The sequence below is a fragment of the Thermobia domestica genome, chromosome 2, assembly GCF_964235325.1.
Source record: "Thermobia domestica chromosome 2, izTheDome1.hap1.1, whole genome shotgun sequence".
NCBI lineage: Eukaryota > Metazoa > Arthropoda > Insecta > Zygentoma > Lepismatidae > Thermobia > Thermobia domestica.
In genome coordinates, this window is record NC_137455.1 from 311,278,051 (window position 1) to 311,295,648 (window position 17,598).

General features: G+C 34.6%; 1 protein-coding gene across 2 annotated transcripts in view; it reads right to left on the reverse strand.

The window, feature by feature from the left end:
* Positions 1-5,406: 5,406 nt before the first annotated feature.
* LOC145678619 (putative acyl-CoA dehydrogenase 6) overlaps positions 5,407-17,598 on the reverse strand; it is a 47,881-nt gene continuing 35,689 nt past the window's right edge. For both annotated transcript variants that reach the window (XM_081748971.1, XM_081748972.1), the window contains exons 7-8: positions 15,536-15,728; positions 5,407-6,761 (exon numbers count right to left, since the gene is read on the reverse strand). In XM_081748971.1, coding sequence (XP_081605097.1) covers positions 6,481-6,761; positions 15,536-15,728 — 474 coding nt within the window. In that variant the 3' untranslated portion in view covers positions 5,407-6,480. The remainder of the gene's footprint in view (positions 6,762-15,535; positions 15,729-17,598) is intronic.

Here is a 17,598-nt window from a genome sequence, read left to right on the forward strand (position 1 = left end):
GGTAGGGGGTTACTTTAAAATTTTAAATGGAAACCCCTATTTCTTATTGTACATTTTGATTCCCCAGAAAAAGTGACAGTGATTTGACCCAAAATTGAAAACAGTCTTCACAAATGGCGCTTAACCAACACACACAAAAAAGGCAGTGCAGCAAAACGTTACGAAAATGCGAATTGTCAGTCCCGTGCTTTGTGGCCGTACGGTTAGCGTATTAGATTGCGGAGTTCGATCCCCGTTCAAGGTAATCTTTCATTTCTCCAAATAAATTTAATACGTTTTAATTTCAATTAGTACTTTTTTGAAGTTACATACAATACAAATTTCGATAATTATTTTGCAAATTAGCTTCATGAAGTAGTGTTATAGTTATAGTTCACAGTGTTATAGTTCACAGGGTTATTTACAACAAAAATAAAACATTTTTGTCGCCATTTGTATTTTCTTGCAAATTAATATGGACAAATAAATTATTTTTATCGAAATTAAAATTTATGAATTCAGTATTTGTGTATTAAAAAATCAACAAAAATGTTACTATGCGCGGGAATTGAACTCACAACCTCTGGTTCCGCAGTCCACTACGCTAACCATGTGGCCACAGAGTACGATACTAAGAGGCCACATTTTCATAACGTTTTGCTGCACCGCTTTTTCTATGCGTCGATTCAACCGCCATCTGCGAGGACGTTGTTTTCAATTTTGGGTCAAATAACTCACTTTTTCTGGAGAATCCAAATGTGCAATAAAAATTGGGAATTTCCATTTTAAATTTTAAAGTTACCACCGTCCCGAAGGAGGTGGGGATAGGGGTTTGCGTTTGGTATCATTCGATAGCTTTTTCAAAACTATTTAGCACGTGTTATTTTTGTTTTGCTGATCTGTATATTTCGCGAGATATTGGACGTTCCGATATATATATTTGAATGATGGTACTTACGTATAGACACCCTTAAGATTGTATGTGGATAGTGGAATTGTGAATGATCTTGAATTAACCAACATCTATATATATAAAAGAGAACGTACAATTCTTTGTCCGCTCATCACGCTAATACGGCTGAACCAATTTCTTTCATTTTTGGGGGGTTATTAGGATTTGGACCCTAGATGGTTTTTATCATATCACTTTAATTTTTAATTACCAGTGTCTTGAGATAATTGACCATTCAAGTGTCCATAACGTACAAATCCTTTGTTATTAGTTCATCATAGGTAAAAATAAACGTATTTATATGCAACCCGCATGACCGTGTCACTCGGCGGGTTAACATAAATGACAGGCGATATACAGCGGAAAATAGCTTGAATCTTCTGTTTAAAATTTTTTAATTGATTTGCTTATTTTTACAGACACTTTTACAATATGCCAGCACCGGGATGACCGCAGCGAAGCGGGGCGGGTTAACATAAATGACAGGCGATATAATGTTAAGATTTACTGCAATCTTCTATGGTTTTTATCATATCACTTGAAAGCGAAAAAGTAAAAATTATCTAAGTAACAAAGTTTATTGCGTTCCGGGGTGACCGCAGCGAAGCGGGGTGAACGCTGCTAGTCTACAAATACCGAAATAAGGTGTATTTAAACCTGACATTTGGGTGTCATTTGATCCGACTCCAAAACATGTAATCGATCGAATTTCTACTCCGAATCTCTAGTGAAACGTAATGAACTCAAGCCATTTCTGAAACAGTTTATAATGAGTGATTTTTAAAAAATGGATAACTTACGATAACAATGTGAGAAAAAGATCTTGGTCGAAGCAAGAAGTAGTACCATAGTCTGCGGCAAAAACCACACTAACTCCCAAGAAAGTTATGCTGTGTGTTTAGTGAAATTGGAAGGGTATCGTGCATCACGAGCTTCTGCTGCCGGGCAAAACAATACACTAGGACTGTTCTGTCGACAATTATAGCGCGAATACACCTAGCAATGCAAAAGAAACGGCCAGAATTTGTCAACAGAAAGGGTGTTGTATACCACTCTGACAATATCAGACTGCATACAACTTTTAACGTCTCGTTAAAAATTGAAAGAACTCGGTTGGAAAGTTTTAAATATATCCACCATATAGCCCTAACCTGGCACCATCATGTATTTCGTTCTGTGCAGAACTCCCTGATTTTTTTTTTCCTGTGAAAACTATCACTTGAGAAGTTCTATAATGATAGGATTACCGTGTTGCCGGAAAAATGGCAGATCCTCCAGATGAGTTGAGTTTAACGTCCCGTTCAGCAGTAAGGCTATATGGGAGGTGGACCTATTGATTATCGTGGAATCCGAACATGAGCTCCCGCTGGGAATCGAACCTGGGTCTTTCACTTCAAAGGTGCGTATGCTAACCGCTTACCTACGAAGAGCTTAAGCAGATCATCGAATTACATGGTGCATATGTGGTTTCATGAATTTATTTTCACATTGCTATTGTATTCTCAATTTTGACTTCCAAAGGCCTGATATTAGACAAAACCGTTCTATTAAAAATTAATTCATATAAAAACACGTCCGTAAACAGGGAGAGGCTAGAGCGGGTTATGCCCGTCCTAAATTATTTTCTTCCCTCTTAACAAAATGCTGAACAGAATTTTTAAATTGAAGCAAAACTAGATACGAAATTCTTGCAATTTTATTTATCAAGTTAAATTCAATTTATTTTACTCATTTCTGTGTAAAATCATATATACACTTCTTGCTTTTATGCAGTATGCATCTCCCATTGCCTTTTTCTCTATCTAATAATATCAAACTCTGGTATCCTATTATTGCACCATGACAAGAATCAAAGGGATGGAAACAAAGGAATAGTTACATCGAACTACCACGTTAACTGAGAACATAAACTGTAGAGCTCGCACGTACGCTGGAAAGTATGTTCACCACCCACTGCGGCCACCTACAGCCAGCTTGAAGTTTTCAGTTGTTTAGATAAATAAACGAATAAACAAAATCAAGAATGTAAGCTGAAAAGGATTTACAGCAGTTACAAATCCCATATAAGAAATTGGTTTGCGGGGTTCCTTGAAATCTGTCATTGCTCCCTCAGTATTAATTTCTACCCCCTTTAAAAAAAATGAGGTTGGCTGTCTCTGGTACGGGTAGGTGAGACATGTTCCACCAGTATTTCATGTGTACGAGATTAAATGAATCAAGCCTGAAAGTACCTATATAGAAGTAGTAAAGAAATAAGACGAACAAATCAATGTTGTATCTATTTTAAATATATATATATATATTTTTTTTTTAGCTTCACGTCTCATGGAAATATGGAAATGCACGGAGGTTGAGGAGGAGGTGATGATGGTGGAATGATGAAAGTAGAAAGAAAGGAAGAATATCAAGGAAACCAACACACAAGGAGTTTGTCCATCACAAAGCCATCTTGGCAGGAGTTAGGATCGAACCAAGGACTTCACACGCCAGAACTGAATGCTCTATCACTGAGTCACCACAACCCCCGTTAAGTAGAAGTATCGCGTTGTGTAGCTATTGTATATGAAACTATAAAACTCGATATTTCATCTCCCTAAAGAACTATTTCATCTCCCTAACAGCAAAACTAAAATTCCTGCTTTCTTCTTTATCACTTTTAATTGTATAACAACTTCGATGTAGCCAACAACACAATGTTTATTATTACGTATCAAGTGGTACAATGGTAATTAGTTCTTCCAATCTACAGTATTCTGTAACCACTTTTTTCTTAATTTTCAATATTTCCTACACATCGAAACTAATAATTTAATTTTAGTGGAAGAAAGTTGCCAGAAAATAGAATCGATCATAGACTGATAGGGGTTGGCGTGATAACTTTAATGAGATGTATGCATTCTTTTGCTAAAATGAAAAGCAACCCTCTATATTATGAAGGAAGTGATATGATAGGAAAATGTGGCTTTGGAGATATAAAGAGAAAGGAGACGGAAATTTCTGAACTTGAGGAGACAGAGTCCTATGACTATACGAAGCATGTTGTTCAACAACAACAACAACAACAACAACAACAACAAAAAAAAAAAGATAGATCTAAGATCTTCTTCCGTATCAGTCTTCGCACCATTTGCAGTTCGCAACACAACGTTGCAGATGATCTCAAATTAAAACGCAAATTTGGAGGCCCATGGAAGCCTCTCTTTGATAATCAGAGATACCTAATAGATTATACAGATACAGTTTTCTTTTTTTTTTTTTTTTTTTTTTTTTTTTTTTTTTTTTTTTTTTTTTTTTTTAAGAGAACTAGTTCTCGAAAACTGAATGTTGAGAAAAATTAAGAAACTAGCAGACTGGTGTGATAACCAGTAAGCTAATAAGGAATATTTGGGATAACAGACGGATAAAGTAACCTTTCTTATGAAACCAAGACGTCTGAGGCTGTCAGTCACGTTGCTAATATTTCTATCTAGCTACACTGCCTCCTACTTGACGGCAAGAGATGAAGCTAGGGTGCAGGCAATTTGCAGACGAGTCCAAAGTTTGACGGGTGGGTGGAGGGAAACAACTAGTTGGAGATAATTAAAAAGGGATTTTCTTAGTCTGTCTGTCATGCTTCTAATAATTGTCGCTAGCTGCGACATTAATCGCGGGATGTTACACGCATAAATAGAAACAATACTATAAATAGAAACAATATAACATACATACATACATATATGTATTCTTGATAGCGTTTATGTATTAAACTGTAGGTCTTGTCCTATAAAACGCCACTACTGACTAAGAATGTAAATACGAGTACAATTCAATCAATCAACGCAAAAGTTCCAGATTCGGTGAGCTTTCCGGTAAGTAGCGCTAAAGACTCTACTGCCCATATGTATATATATATATATATACATATCAAGGTGAAAGAATTGCGCATCTTATGTTTCGGACCCCGAACCTCATTCCAATTCCTTTTATGTAACCCAAGAATATAATATAAATATTTAGTTCAAACGGTTCGAACCACCTGACTCTCCTTCCTACAGTTCTTCGTACAAAGGATGAATAATACACTTCGCTCCTTTTACCTTATCGTGACTGGCCCGAAAAAACTCTAACACACAAATATCCAGTTCCAATGGTAAGCCTGCGTAAATATCACTGTTTTGGTACTAGATCAATCAAACATACGACATATTTCAGTTTCCTAATGTTTAATGTTGCCGTTGCTGCTGCTGCTGCTGATAATAATAATAATAATAATAATAATAATAATAATAATAATAATAATAATAATAATAATAATAATAATAATAATAATAATAATAATAATAATAATAGATGAAGAAGACAAAACCTGGGAGGACGTTCGGCTTCTGCCCTCCTCGTGGATACATAACTAGGTTTACAAAGGAAATCTTCGTCATAACCATAAACAAAACTCAGAATATGTTTGCAACAAAGTGAAAAAGACAGCTTGTCTAATATACATTTTAAAAACTGTTAATTCTTTATTTTACAATTTTGTACATGGAATATTGAAATTATGTCGTTTTCTTATCAGTGAATCACGCATTTCACAGTGAGGTTTACGCAACATATTGCTGAGAAATCACTTGGTCACTACGTATTAAATATCCAAATTTGTGATCGAAGTCGATAACATTATTTTCACTAACAGCAATTGGAAATGCTATTTTCTCTTAATATTATTTTCCTGATTACAACTACATATCACAAAAAAAGCTAAATTTACGAGCGTGTCATTTAGCACTAACCATTCATGTTTAAACGTTAAAATGTTGGAAACTAGGATACAAAATAGTAAAGCAAAAGTTAAAGAGATAATGGTAAACTTGATTTACTTTGAAACATACCAACAAAAATTATACAAAAACACTAAAAAATATAAAAACTAGTAATTGTCATTACGCAACATGTACACTTTTTGTTTACAAAATATACATTTTTCATATTTTCATTTAAAAAAAATAGAAAGAAAAGAGAGAGAGATACAGAGATCAGCAGTCTTTTGTTTCATATTAATTTATTGCCACTGTGTGGAAGAAACACGATCATATTACAGAGAATAGAAATACAAAGGAAAAAAATGTGGCTTACTAACTTTATAACCTAAAGCTTTTATTCAAGGATTTGCAGAAACAGCCATATTTTTAAAAAGGCATCTCTTCATTTAAAAACCTACCTAAAAAGTATTTTTAAAAACATCTCAAAATCTTTCTCGTATCATGAGAGATGAGTCAAAACTTCATAAAATCCCACCCGATTCGAAAAGAAAAAAATGCAATATTAATTACAAACTACAATATCATAGATGTAATCTCCTTTCTGGGAAAAAATGCATGTGAAACTTTTGGTACTACTGTTACTACATTAGAGCCAAGATTTTTTAGCGTCTGAAGACATTTGAATATTTAAATAACTGAATGAAAATGTCCTACGATATTGTCCAATACATCTGTTCGGCATTTTAAAATTTAAACTTATTCCAAGAAACACCTGTACAATTTTATTTTTGATATTGCTAGTTTCTACCCCTCCTAACTCAATTGAGGCTGATCATCCGATTTCTTGCCATGGGTGGTCTTGGGTAGAATACCCATTAACTTGCATATAATGGACAGCATCACTTCATCTGCTCCTCCTCCAATGGAAAAGAGTCGCATGTCTCGAAAATATCTACTGATCAGAACGTCATTTGTATAGCCCATTCCACCCCAAAACTGTAGGCACGTATCTGTTATTTCTCGAGCTAAACGACCAACTTTCAGTTTACACATGGATGCTAGTCTTGTCACTCCATGACCTTGATCATATAGTTCTGAAACAAAAGGAAGGAAATGTAACTATAAATGACAACCTTTTAAAAAGAAACACGCATTTCTATTTAATTATGTGCATACGGACGCCAATTGAAACAGACAAACAAAAAAATGCGTATTTTGTCTCAAATTAGTATAAGAAATGCTACCGTTTCAAGCTCAGATAACTACACTTTGAGATCTGTTTTTCACAAATAATAAATTCTCCAACTCCGGTTCTATTCACAACTATTGGCAACTCGCTGACAGATTATGCAAGTTTATGCACAGATCATGAAATGTCTTCATATGTACGAATTAATATGAGTGCAATGAGAACTATATTGGCCTAACAGAATAAAGAAAAAATCAACACCATATCCAAAAGGTAAAATTCCTTTAGTGATTAAAATATTCAAAATAAAGTCAATTTTTACGGACAGTTCTTATTAAAACAAATATGGCTACACAAAGGGCATGGTTTTAGTATGAAGTTTGGCATAATTTGATGTTTTCAAAACCGTCAAGACCGAAATTTTCGTTCAGAAAGATTACATTAAGAAGTTTGAAACATCTTTTTTTCCTGCTAAGAGACAAGTCTTGATTTTAAAATATCTTGTGTAGGAGGCACTTTTATTTCCACATTATATAGATGTTTAATCTTGCCCAGAATCCTATACTCAGGTTTTACATCTATTTTCCTTATCTTTTTACCCTGATAATGATTGCTGCATAAATAACTGGAATATATTGGAAACCACGCTGTATATATTTAATTTATTTCCAGGTTCTCCAGAGGATATTATTTAAAGAGTTCCGGTAAGATAACAGAGATAGATAAAGAAATAGGAGAGGGGAGAACTGACCTCAATGTGCCTTATAGTACAACGCTGCGATCGTGTTTCTTATAACTTACCAAAAAAAAAAAAAAAAAAAAGGAAATGAATAAGTAATTTATTATTCTGTCATATACGAATCGGATACGATTATACAGGGCTATTATAAATGATCTTCCTGAACCCGATCCCGAAAACTTTATGTTTTATTTATTCACAATGATATGCAACTTATATTTAATGAAAGAAAACCTGAAAATGTTTTACAGGCTGGCAAAGATGATGTTTAGTTGCGGATTCCGTCGCTATGGTGATAGTAAATCAATATGGCAGGAAACGTAGGCAGAAACAAACAAAATCTGAGGACCTGGGTTTTGGAAAATCTCCCATGGTTATGAATATCCATGATTCCTCCCAGGTAAACGTGGTTTTGTACTGTCACCCGTTGAAAAGTGTATGGCCCTGTTTTTCGAGGAAGATATTGTAAGTGGACATTCCTACCTTTACATACTGCAGACCGGCTCTTCCCATAGACGGAAGAAGACATGGAAAATTTTACTTACCAGAAGGACGCGGAACCCCACATTGACACTGGGATGTCAGGAGGGAACTTACCAGAAGCTTACCAAATCAATGGATAGGACGAGGTAGTCATGAGGGTCACATCTCTTCCCTTGCCCTCCCCCTCCTTCCCGGGCCCCTGATATCACATTGTGAGACTTTCTTTGTAGAGTTATGTTAAAAACCAAGTGTATCAGTCACCCCTACCTAACAATTTACCTTCAGTACGCATTCAAGAAGCAGTTATATCTATTCCCTCTGAAATGTTGAAAAGTGTGGCAAGAATTAGACTATCGAATAGATATGTCTGGATTTAGAAAAAGCTCTCATATTGAACATCTTTGACGTGGGTAACAAGTTTCTTTCATTTAAAAAGAGGTGCATGCCATTGTGAATAAATAAACATCAGTTATTGAACTGTAAATCTGGGACGATTATTTACAATAGCTCTCTAGTACTGGCTATTAATAATTCATTAGTACTGACAACAAATTATGATAAAATAGAATCCAAATTATACACATCAATAATAATTATGAAAATGAAACGCGCTAAAACCTTATTCAATAGAATCTACAAAAAGTATATTTATTTATTATATCGTGTTAATACACGAAAAAGAAATATAATCGATAATAAAACATCTTGCTTCGGACGCTTTCTTCACATACAATGTTATGTCCCACAATTATTCTTGTTTGTATTCTTGTTACGAAGATTTTATTTGTTATATGTTTTGTTATAGATTAACATGTTTTTCAATCTGTACCCAGAGTTAATCTTTAAACTAAATTTTATTATATAATAAAAGAAGAAGAAAGATGAGTTTATAATTTAAACTTAATTATAATTTGTTAAAACAGAATAAATGAGTTATGAAGATATAAATAAGATATAATTTGAATTACTGATATAGATTTGCTGAAATGTAGATTAATTAATTAAATAACAAGACCAGGAGAGGAGATAAAAGATAAAATTGGTAACCTTATAGTTTAATCTGTTATTTGATAAATCATTATACATATTAATAAGGTTTTACACGGTGGCAAGTATATAATAAAATGACCAGCTAAACAAATATTCTTCCGGGGTTTAGGTCCTTATTCTTCTGGACTGTTACGCCACCATAATAACAAATAATAATGGAAATGATAATTTAATAATGAAAGTGACATCAAAATTTTTAGTAACCTGTCTGAATTTGTTTTAGAAATGTCATCTTCTCGAAATTTTTCTCATGATAAAAATCCTTGAGTTTTACGTCCCACGGTTATGCCGGTTAGGCTAAAGGAGACGGTGATGATGAGAAATGAATGAAATGATGGAATGAAGAAAGTGGGAGGAAACAGGAGAACCCCGAGAAAACCCACGAGTACGGTGTTTGTCCACTACAAAGTCCAAACGGCGCGGGCTGGGATCGAACCAGGAATCCCAAGCACCGGAGGTGAACGCTCTACCACTGAGCCACCGTGCCCCCTTTCTCATGATAATAAAAGATAATTGGATTGGTATAATTTGACATTCTTCGAATACATCAATGATAAAATATATAAATAACATAGTATACGATAATATTTCTGAGCCCAGTGTTAAATGTGGTACATACTTCATGTGGATTATACCAGTCAATGTGTCTCACCGAGTATCGAGTCAGATAGATATGTTACAGTCAATCGTGAAATGTTAATGAACAACATATATGTATAAGTTTAAATAATCAAAGGTTAAGATTCAAATCAAAATGATGATGAAATAATGAAATTAATGATATATATATTGTAAAAGTATAAATGCCTTCGTTACGAGGAACTAAATAGATGTATTTTATGTATTGTGAATGTATTTATTACGTGTGCTTGCCTTTGATGAAGCTTTGATTCTTAATAATGCTGATCCATACTTAAACGTTGACTATATATCTATGCTGCTCTGAAATGGTGTAATTATATAAAATGAACAATTCCTAATTAATAATGTAGACTAGCTTATGAAGCATGTTGTTATATATCCATGTATACGTTTATATAAACTCAGTTATGCACACCTGCGATCTATGTTCCTATAATGTTATATAGACTATCTCATATACAGATTCCTTATAAACACGTTACTTCCGAATTATGATATACATTCTTCATTGTGGTTAGAAATTGATTCTTGCTAACTATAAATTTAACTATAGTTCTATAGATCAAAATCTTACTTCATACTGTACATATACAGTTCATACATTTTTAGAGTGAGTCACAGTTTAAATTCTATCATACCGTGCAATGTGACCGAACAAATCTTTATGATTACTTACTTCCGAAGTCGAAGAATTTGGATCTAAAACAAAATTTTCCACATTTTATCATAAACGTGGTGGCGACCCATTTCTACGAACATGAAAAGTCAGGAGAGAAAAAAAGAAAGAAAAAAAAAGCGCAAAACAACAGAAAACTAAATTCTTAACATATTTCCAATTTCTTCAGGATTCGTCCTCGGAAAATAAGAGTTAGGATATACACACATTAAAAAACGGATAAGGAAGAGTGGCTCACTATCAAAAGAACCGTTAAAGAATAAATTCAAGAAAGCCTCTATGATCAAAGTGATCTGCTCAAAATTGTACTTTTATTACGGTAAAGCGAAGTTACCAGCTTAACGTTGGGAGTTGACGTTGACAATTTGTTGAATACCAAGTCCAATTTTCTGATTTTCTGAACATCATAACGATAGAATTAATTAATATCAAAATAGGTTCAAAACAAAATGGTGATTTGTGATATGTCAAAGAATCCCTTTATAACTTCAATTAACTTACAAGTCTGATTATACAAGCAGGCATTTAACACATGTTAGATCCGAACAACCAAAATAATGTGTATATTAACAAAAGAATAATACAATATATACAATCTATATATATAAAAATGAAAGTGACTACGTTTATGATACACCCGACCGATTTCGATAGATGAGGTTCGGACCTGGGAGTGTTTTTATCATTTCACTTTGACGGTGCAACTTAGGGAAGGGGGAGATATTTAAAAATGATCGAAACTGACAGATATTTCTGACGAATCCACAGTTTTTGGGGTCGCTGAGATGAACAGTGACACTTCCGATCAGAGCCCTGAAACCCCAGGCTGGATCTATATTCTGTGCCCGGGTCGGGTCGAATCTCGAGTCGGAATCTCTCCGAGCTGACCCTAAACTGACCAGGCACAAACAGGCCGGGCGTAACCGGCCTAAGAACAACCAAGTCTGATAAGTCAAGTCATTCCTTCAATATACAATGGAAAATGAGAAATGTGTCGTCATAACATTGCAATGTCTATTTGTGATTCTCGAATGAGAAAAGCGTGTGAAAGGTTACCCAAGGTTTGCTTTCTATACCCTTATTATGTCTGTCTATTTGTTATCTGTGCTTGTTCTGTCCAGTTATGTTTATTATATACAGCTCATGGGCGTAAAAGCCTTATACTACACTCATTAGTACGTTACGAGTAACAGAGAAGATACGTGAAACTGCTACACCGTATATAATACTAATACTACAACTACTACTGCTAATATTACTATTACTATTACGATTACGAATACTAGTGCTAATTCCACTATTGCTACCACTGCTACTACTATTACAGGGTGTCTACTAAACTCCCAAAATGGAATTTCGTGACTTTTTCGTGACCTTTTCTTTACCAAATCATAAAATTTTCTAACATTTTGAAGAGCGAATTTGGTTGCGAATTAGGCCGAATTGATCATCAATCTTCATTATGATTATGAAAAATATACCATTCAGTATTTCTGTAAATTTCAAGGACAGATATTCATTTTCAAGGACATGTCCAGGATGTTTCCAGCTCAAAATCAATTCAAGGACATTTCCAGGTTTTCCAGGACGAGTGGGAACCCTGCGTACAACAAATACACACGAACAAGCTTCGATAGCTTCATTACTCTCCGACACTGAACGAGCTATGACTGCTGTATGTGCGCAACATGCCTGAAGTTTGATGATCAGACTAACTTCTGATCGCTTGACAGGCACGTGCGTCAACCTGTTTCCTCTCTGTAAGATCATCATTAATGAGACGTCAAAAACGGTAAGAACTTTCTCAGTTACCTTACAATTGGTCTTTTTTTTTAAAAAAGAAAAAAAAAAGAAAAAAGCCTGCTTCTTTTGAGGGAATTGAATTGTGGAAAACATTTTTTTTTTTTTTAAATTTCATTTTCAATTGTCAATTTGCTTTTTCACAATGGATTTTATGATTAAAGGACATTTGTTACAAAGATAATAGTATTATAATCGTCATATAGTCCACCAGATACCAAAATAAATTAGGGAGTCTCCCGATCCTCTTTCTAATGAAACTCTTTTTAGTTTTTGTGTGTGTCATTATTCAAGTGTACTTATGAGAGAATTAGATCTTTAGTAATTTCCTTTTACTTTCGAGCGACGATAGGGAGATTAAAGTATGGTGCATGATTTCACCTTATTTACATGTTTCATGACTTTTAAATGCCGAAAAACTGTTTATTCGTCCGTTCTGATATAAATATGTTCATTCGCCTAGAATCCGTACCGATCAACAGATCGAGACTAAATTTTAAACTAAGGATTTTATAACATTCTCCAGGGGAATTTTTCGAATTTTTTCTCCTACCAAAGATAAGGGTACTTTGCTGAAGGGTAAAGATCAAAATATGTCATTTTCTTCAAAACTGCTCCAACGATTTTGTTCATATTTCATAAATTAACGTTTCATTAACCCTATATGGTGTGTTGTATTTCTAGGGAAAATATGCAGGGGGTATTTACTCTTGGGGATGAGTTTTTCTTAGACGATCTTCTCAAAAACGATTCCGGCGATTTTCTTCATATTTCATAAATAAATGTTTCATTAATAACCGTACAATAGTGGTTAAGACATTTCTTTTGAATAAATCCACAAGGGGTATTTTGGTGTTGGAGGGGTTTCTTTTCTGGATGATTTTTGCAAACGACTCAGACGATTTTAATCAATAACCATACACTATTGCGCAATCAAATATCACTTTTTTTTTTTTTTTTTTTTTTTTTTTTTTCAATTTCCACAAATACAGCTTTCATTTGATGTTGAAATAAACAAATATTTCATTAATAACCTTAACACAGATACGTCATTCCTCATAATAAAATCCACAAACGATAGTTTACTTTCGGAGCTGAGTTTTTTTCGAATCAAGAGTCCCGAAAATATATAATTTTGTCCGTATTTCCAATATAATTTTGTCCATTAAGTGTTTCAGTAAACAATATAGCACAACATGATTTAGTTTAAGAAACTGAAGTGGATCAATGTAGAAATTGACTGATTATTTCATCAAAATAAAAAGAAAATGAGAATTTCAGAATTATTACAATAGAAATAAGCAGCAGCGTCTTACGAATAAAATTTATTTTCAAATTCAGTTGTTAAGGTTTGAGTCATTCCATATTCAATCTAACCCAAAACTTAATTTCGAACCTATCGTAGCACAGGCTTACAAGAAAACTGGAACATGAAGCACCTGAAAATTTAACCTTCTGCATCTGCACTGGTCATTTGTTCGTAAATAAGATTTATTTAACATTTAAATGTGTATGTTTACATTTATGAAAAATCTAAAAAGTCAGATTCTCTATGTTAGAAATAATTTACTTTCATCTAAATTAAAAAGCTGTAATTAATATTTAACCCTGAATACACTGCTATTTGTAAAACCTGTAACACAAAGAAGAAATGAAAGAAAAGTGCTCAAATTCACTAGATTTGTAAAGCAGGGTATGACATACGAAACATTAAATTTCAGCGGAACATCCGTAGGCTCAGTAGCACTCTCACCTCGATGCCCGAAGTAAAATCACGAGAGGAAAATTTAAAAAACACTCAGGCAGTATACTGTAGGCCAAGCAAGCAGGAAACGTCTGGGTAAGCGTTACTATACTTCACTGATTTCAAAGGGGGTATATAAACTCATGACTGTGCTTAATTCGAGCTACTTTATCGACTTTGTCGTACTGCAAAATTGATGGGTGTAAAAGGTATGCTAACACGACAATGATGCATCTATGCAAGCAATGAACGAACAAAGAAAATGTAGCGGTGATCTGACAATCGATCGCGTTATGTGACAACATCCCAGGACGAGAGACATCTTATCCGCATGGATGTGACAAATCATACAGTGACGTCCGCAGTGTTACCTCACTGCTGGAGCACGAGAAGGAGTGCAGACTTTCTACATCGATGGTTCAACGACGTCTGTTAGACTTTCATTGACGCAGAAACACAAATGCTTTAGGTTTCAATAGATGCGTAAACACCTTCAATGGTGTGCTAAATGGAAGAAGGTCGTATTTTCGGTCCTACGCTTCAACTTGTCCTACAATTCTACACGTCAGATGTTATTGTGGAAACCCAATCTGGTACCGTGCATTGTCGAACATGAAGTGGACGAACGGTAGAAAATGAAAATGAAATCTGTAAGTTTTACATCCCACGGTTATGCCAGTTAGGCTAAAGGAGACGGTGATGATGAGAATGGAATGACGAAAGCGGGAGGAAACGGGAGAACTTCGAGAAAACCCACGAGCACGGTGTTTGATGGACGAACGGTAGGTGTAAAGTGAAACGCCATTAAGTACAACAGGCAATCTTGGTTGATATGCATTAAGAGCAACCGTGCCAGTGAGAGCTGAGGTATTATCTTTCAAATAATTCCAGGTGCCATTTTTTAGAACAACAATACTCAGCTATACGTATTCCGGAATGTGCACCTATTCTTCGAGGAACGCAGAGTACGGTTCCTCTCGTGGTATGTATAATCGCCTGACGTATAGTCCATTGAACATGTGTGGGATATGATTGGTTATTTTGTTCGTTATGGCATGCAGCAAATCAGATAGTATTGTTATTTTGTACATTCACATACAAGCAGTGTAGCAGTTTATTCCTCGGGAACAATCCAACACCTCTTTCAGTCGATCGATGTATGGAGCCTTGATTTGGATCGCAGCACATGGGGTTTCACACCATACTGATCTGTTTAAGTTGAAGATATTGAAAGATTCTGAAACTACGATAATTTTTGTACAGGTATGTAATGAATCTGTGGTCTTCCTTGGTACCGTTCTTTTTTCTTTTCTTTTTTTTTTTCTATGAAAAATATTGTATTACCGCTACACAATATATTCCAAATAAATACTAAACTTGGTTGTCTTAATACGTTTTCAAATGAGAAGTAAAGTTTAAATACTATCATTATTTGTATAAAATAAAGGAAATTACGATGAGTTAATTGATTTCATTACCATTACTACCACTTTTTTTTTTCTTTTTTTTAATCAAAACGGAACGTTAAAAAGAAATCATGCTTACCTACAGTTCTATACATAAGACTACGTAAACACTCCAACTCAGTGGCCAACTCAGCTAATCGGAAGTGTACGTATTGGTGATCTAAAATTGACTTTCCAAATGCCTGTCTTTGCTTCGTGTAATCAATGGTCATTTTGAGGCATTTGTCAAGAGCTCTTAATCCCATTATACACGCTAATCGCTCCTCCTGGAACTGAGAAAGAAAGAGTAGTGGTATATATAATTACATAATTAGACTAACTGACACAAACGATATAGGAATCATAATTTATCTGCGGCTTTATCAACTTACTTATAGGGAATATAAATGCTATTTTACAATTATAATAATAAAGCACTTAAAAGCAAAAAAATAATTCTTTGCTATTATCTATAAAAAATTTTTGGCGTTTGTGCGAAGCTAACAAATTAATGCATCATAAAATTACCATCCAAACTTATTTTACATTAGCCGTTAATTTATTTGGCTTGGCACAGACTTTTTTTTAATAGATAATAGTAATAAATTATTTTCTACTTTTAAATGCTTTATTATTATTTTCTGTTTTTTCTTTTTTTTTTTTTTTTTTCGCTTTAGTTGAAGTCGGTTAATATTGTTTTTCTAAAAGAATGTTCCATTTTATTTTCTATTTTTAGTGCGCTTTGAAATAGGGTATTACCTCCCGATGTACGCGGGGGGAGGTACTTCAGTTCCCGGTAACTACCACCCGAATCTAAACCAAATTTGGTGGGCAAGTAGCTCATGGTCTAAGGAATAACGATCGTTATATTTTCGTAGCCACAGACAAACTACGCTCGACTCGCCTAGTATGTGGTATTTTATTTCTCATTAAATACTGGCCGGATCTGAACGAAATACAGTGAACATGTAGCGCATTGTCTAAGAAATAAAGTTTGCTATATCTGGTGGCCGAACTCAGCCAGAGACAGGCTCGGTTTGGCTCGACTTGCACGTGGTACTTTACTTCTCGGTAACTATTGAGAGCATTTGAACCAAATTTGGTTAGGAAGTAACTCATAATCTAAGAAATAAAGATCGTTATATTTGCTGGCCAAGCTCGGGTAGGAACAGCTAGGATCGGCTCGGCTTAGGTTGGCTTGGAATGGTGCTTTATTTCTCGATAGCTACTGGATGTATCTGAACAAAGTTTGGTGCTAAGGGATAAAGATTACTATATTTAGTGGCCGACTTTGGGGCGCGACACGTATGCCAAGAATAGGTTGAATCTAGCCTTTGACACCCTTATTGTAACCGAAAGTGACAAAGTTCTACCATTCACACCTTTAATAAATGTACAACTGAGAGATAACAAATCCGTTACGACAGTCAAAAATAGCCAATCAGATACCTTTTTGCCTTCACCTTTAGTGCTATTCTTTGTCACTCTCCCCGCTGTCAGGGAATTTTTGTGAAAATGTATGTAGCAAAAGTGTACAGTAAATATTGCAGAATTAGTTTTAATAAAATCTCAGCAACTACCCATGCTGTAAATCCGCACGCTATTGGTAGGAGAGCCCAAGAAAATAGCAATTAATTATTTTCACTCACCCCCTTTATAATGGTATATCTTTGTTCCAGCTTTTCTGAATACTAATATTTGTGACGTCCCCTCAACTTCATCTATGGCGGATAGGTGTAATGTCATGTCGTCCAATGACACGATAGAAGGATGAGTAGTGAAGGAAGTTTCATATTTGATAAATAATTTCTAGTAGCGCTCTGTGAAGGAAGTTTCATATTTGATTAATAATTTCTAGTAGCGCTCTTAAACGTAATCTCTACATTACATTTATTTTAAACATAAACAGACTTGAAACCTATAGTAATTATATTTTCATTCTACTTATGAGGGAAGGGTGCGATGTCACTCGGAGATAATTGCATCAAATTTGGTGTAGGAGTAGATAATGGGAATAGAAAAGAGCGTGTGGAAGCATTCGTTTTGCAGGAGCTCGGAATCAGAAATAATGGGCTCTATAGTTCTGGAGAAGTATGGATTGTCAATCAGATATTGATGAGACGTAGGCTTTGCTCGCTGTTGCGACCAATGCAGAAAAAGTTA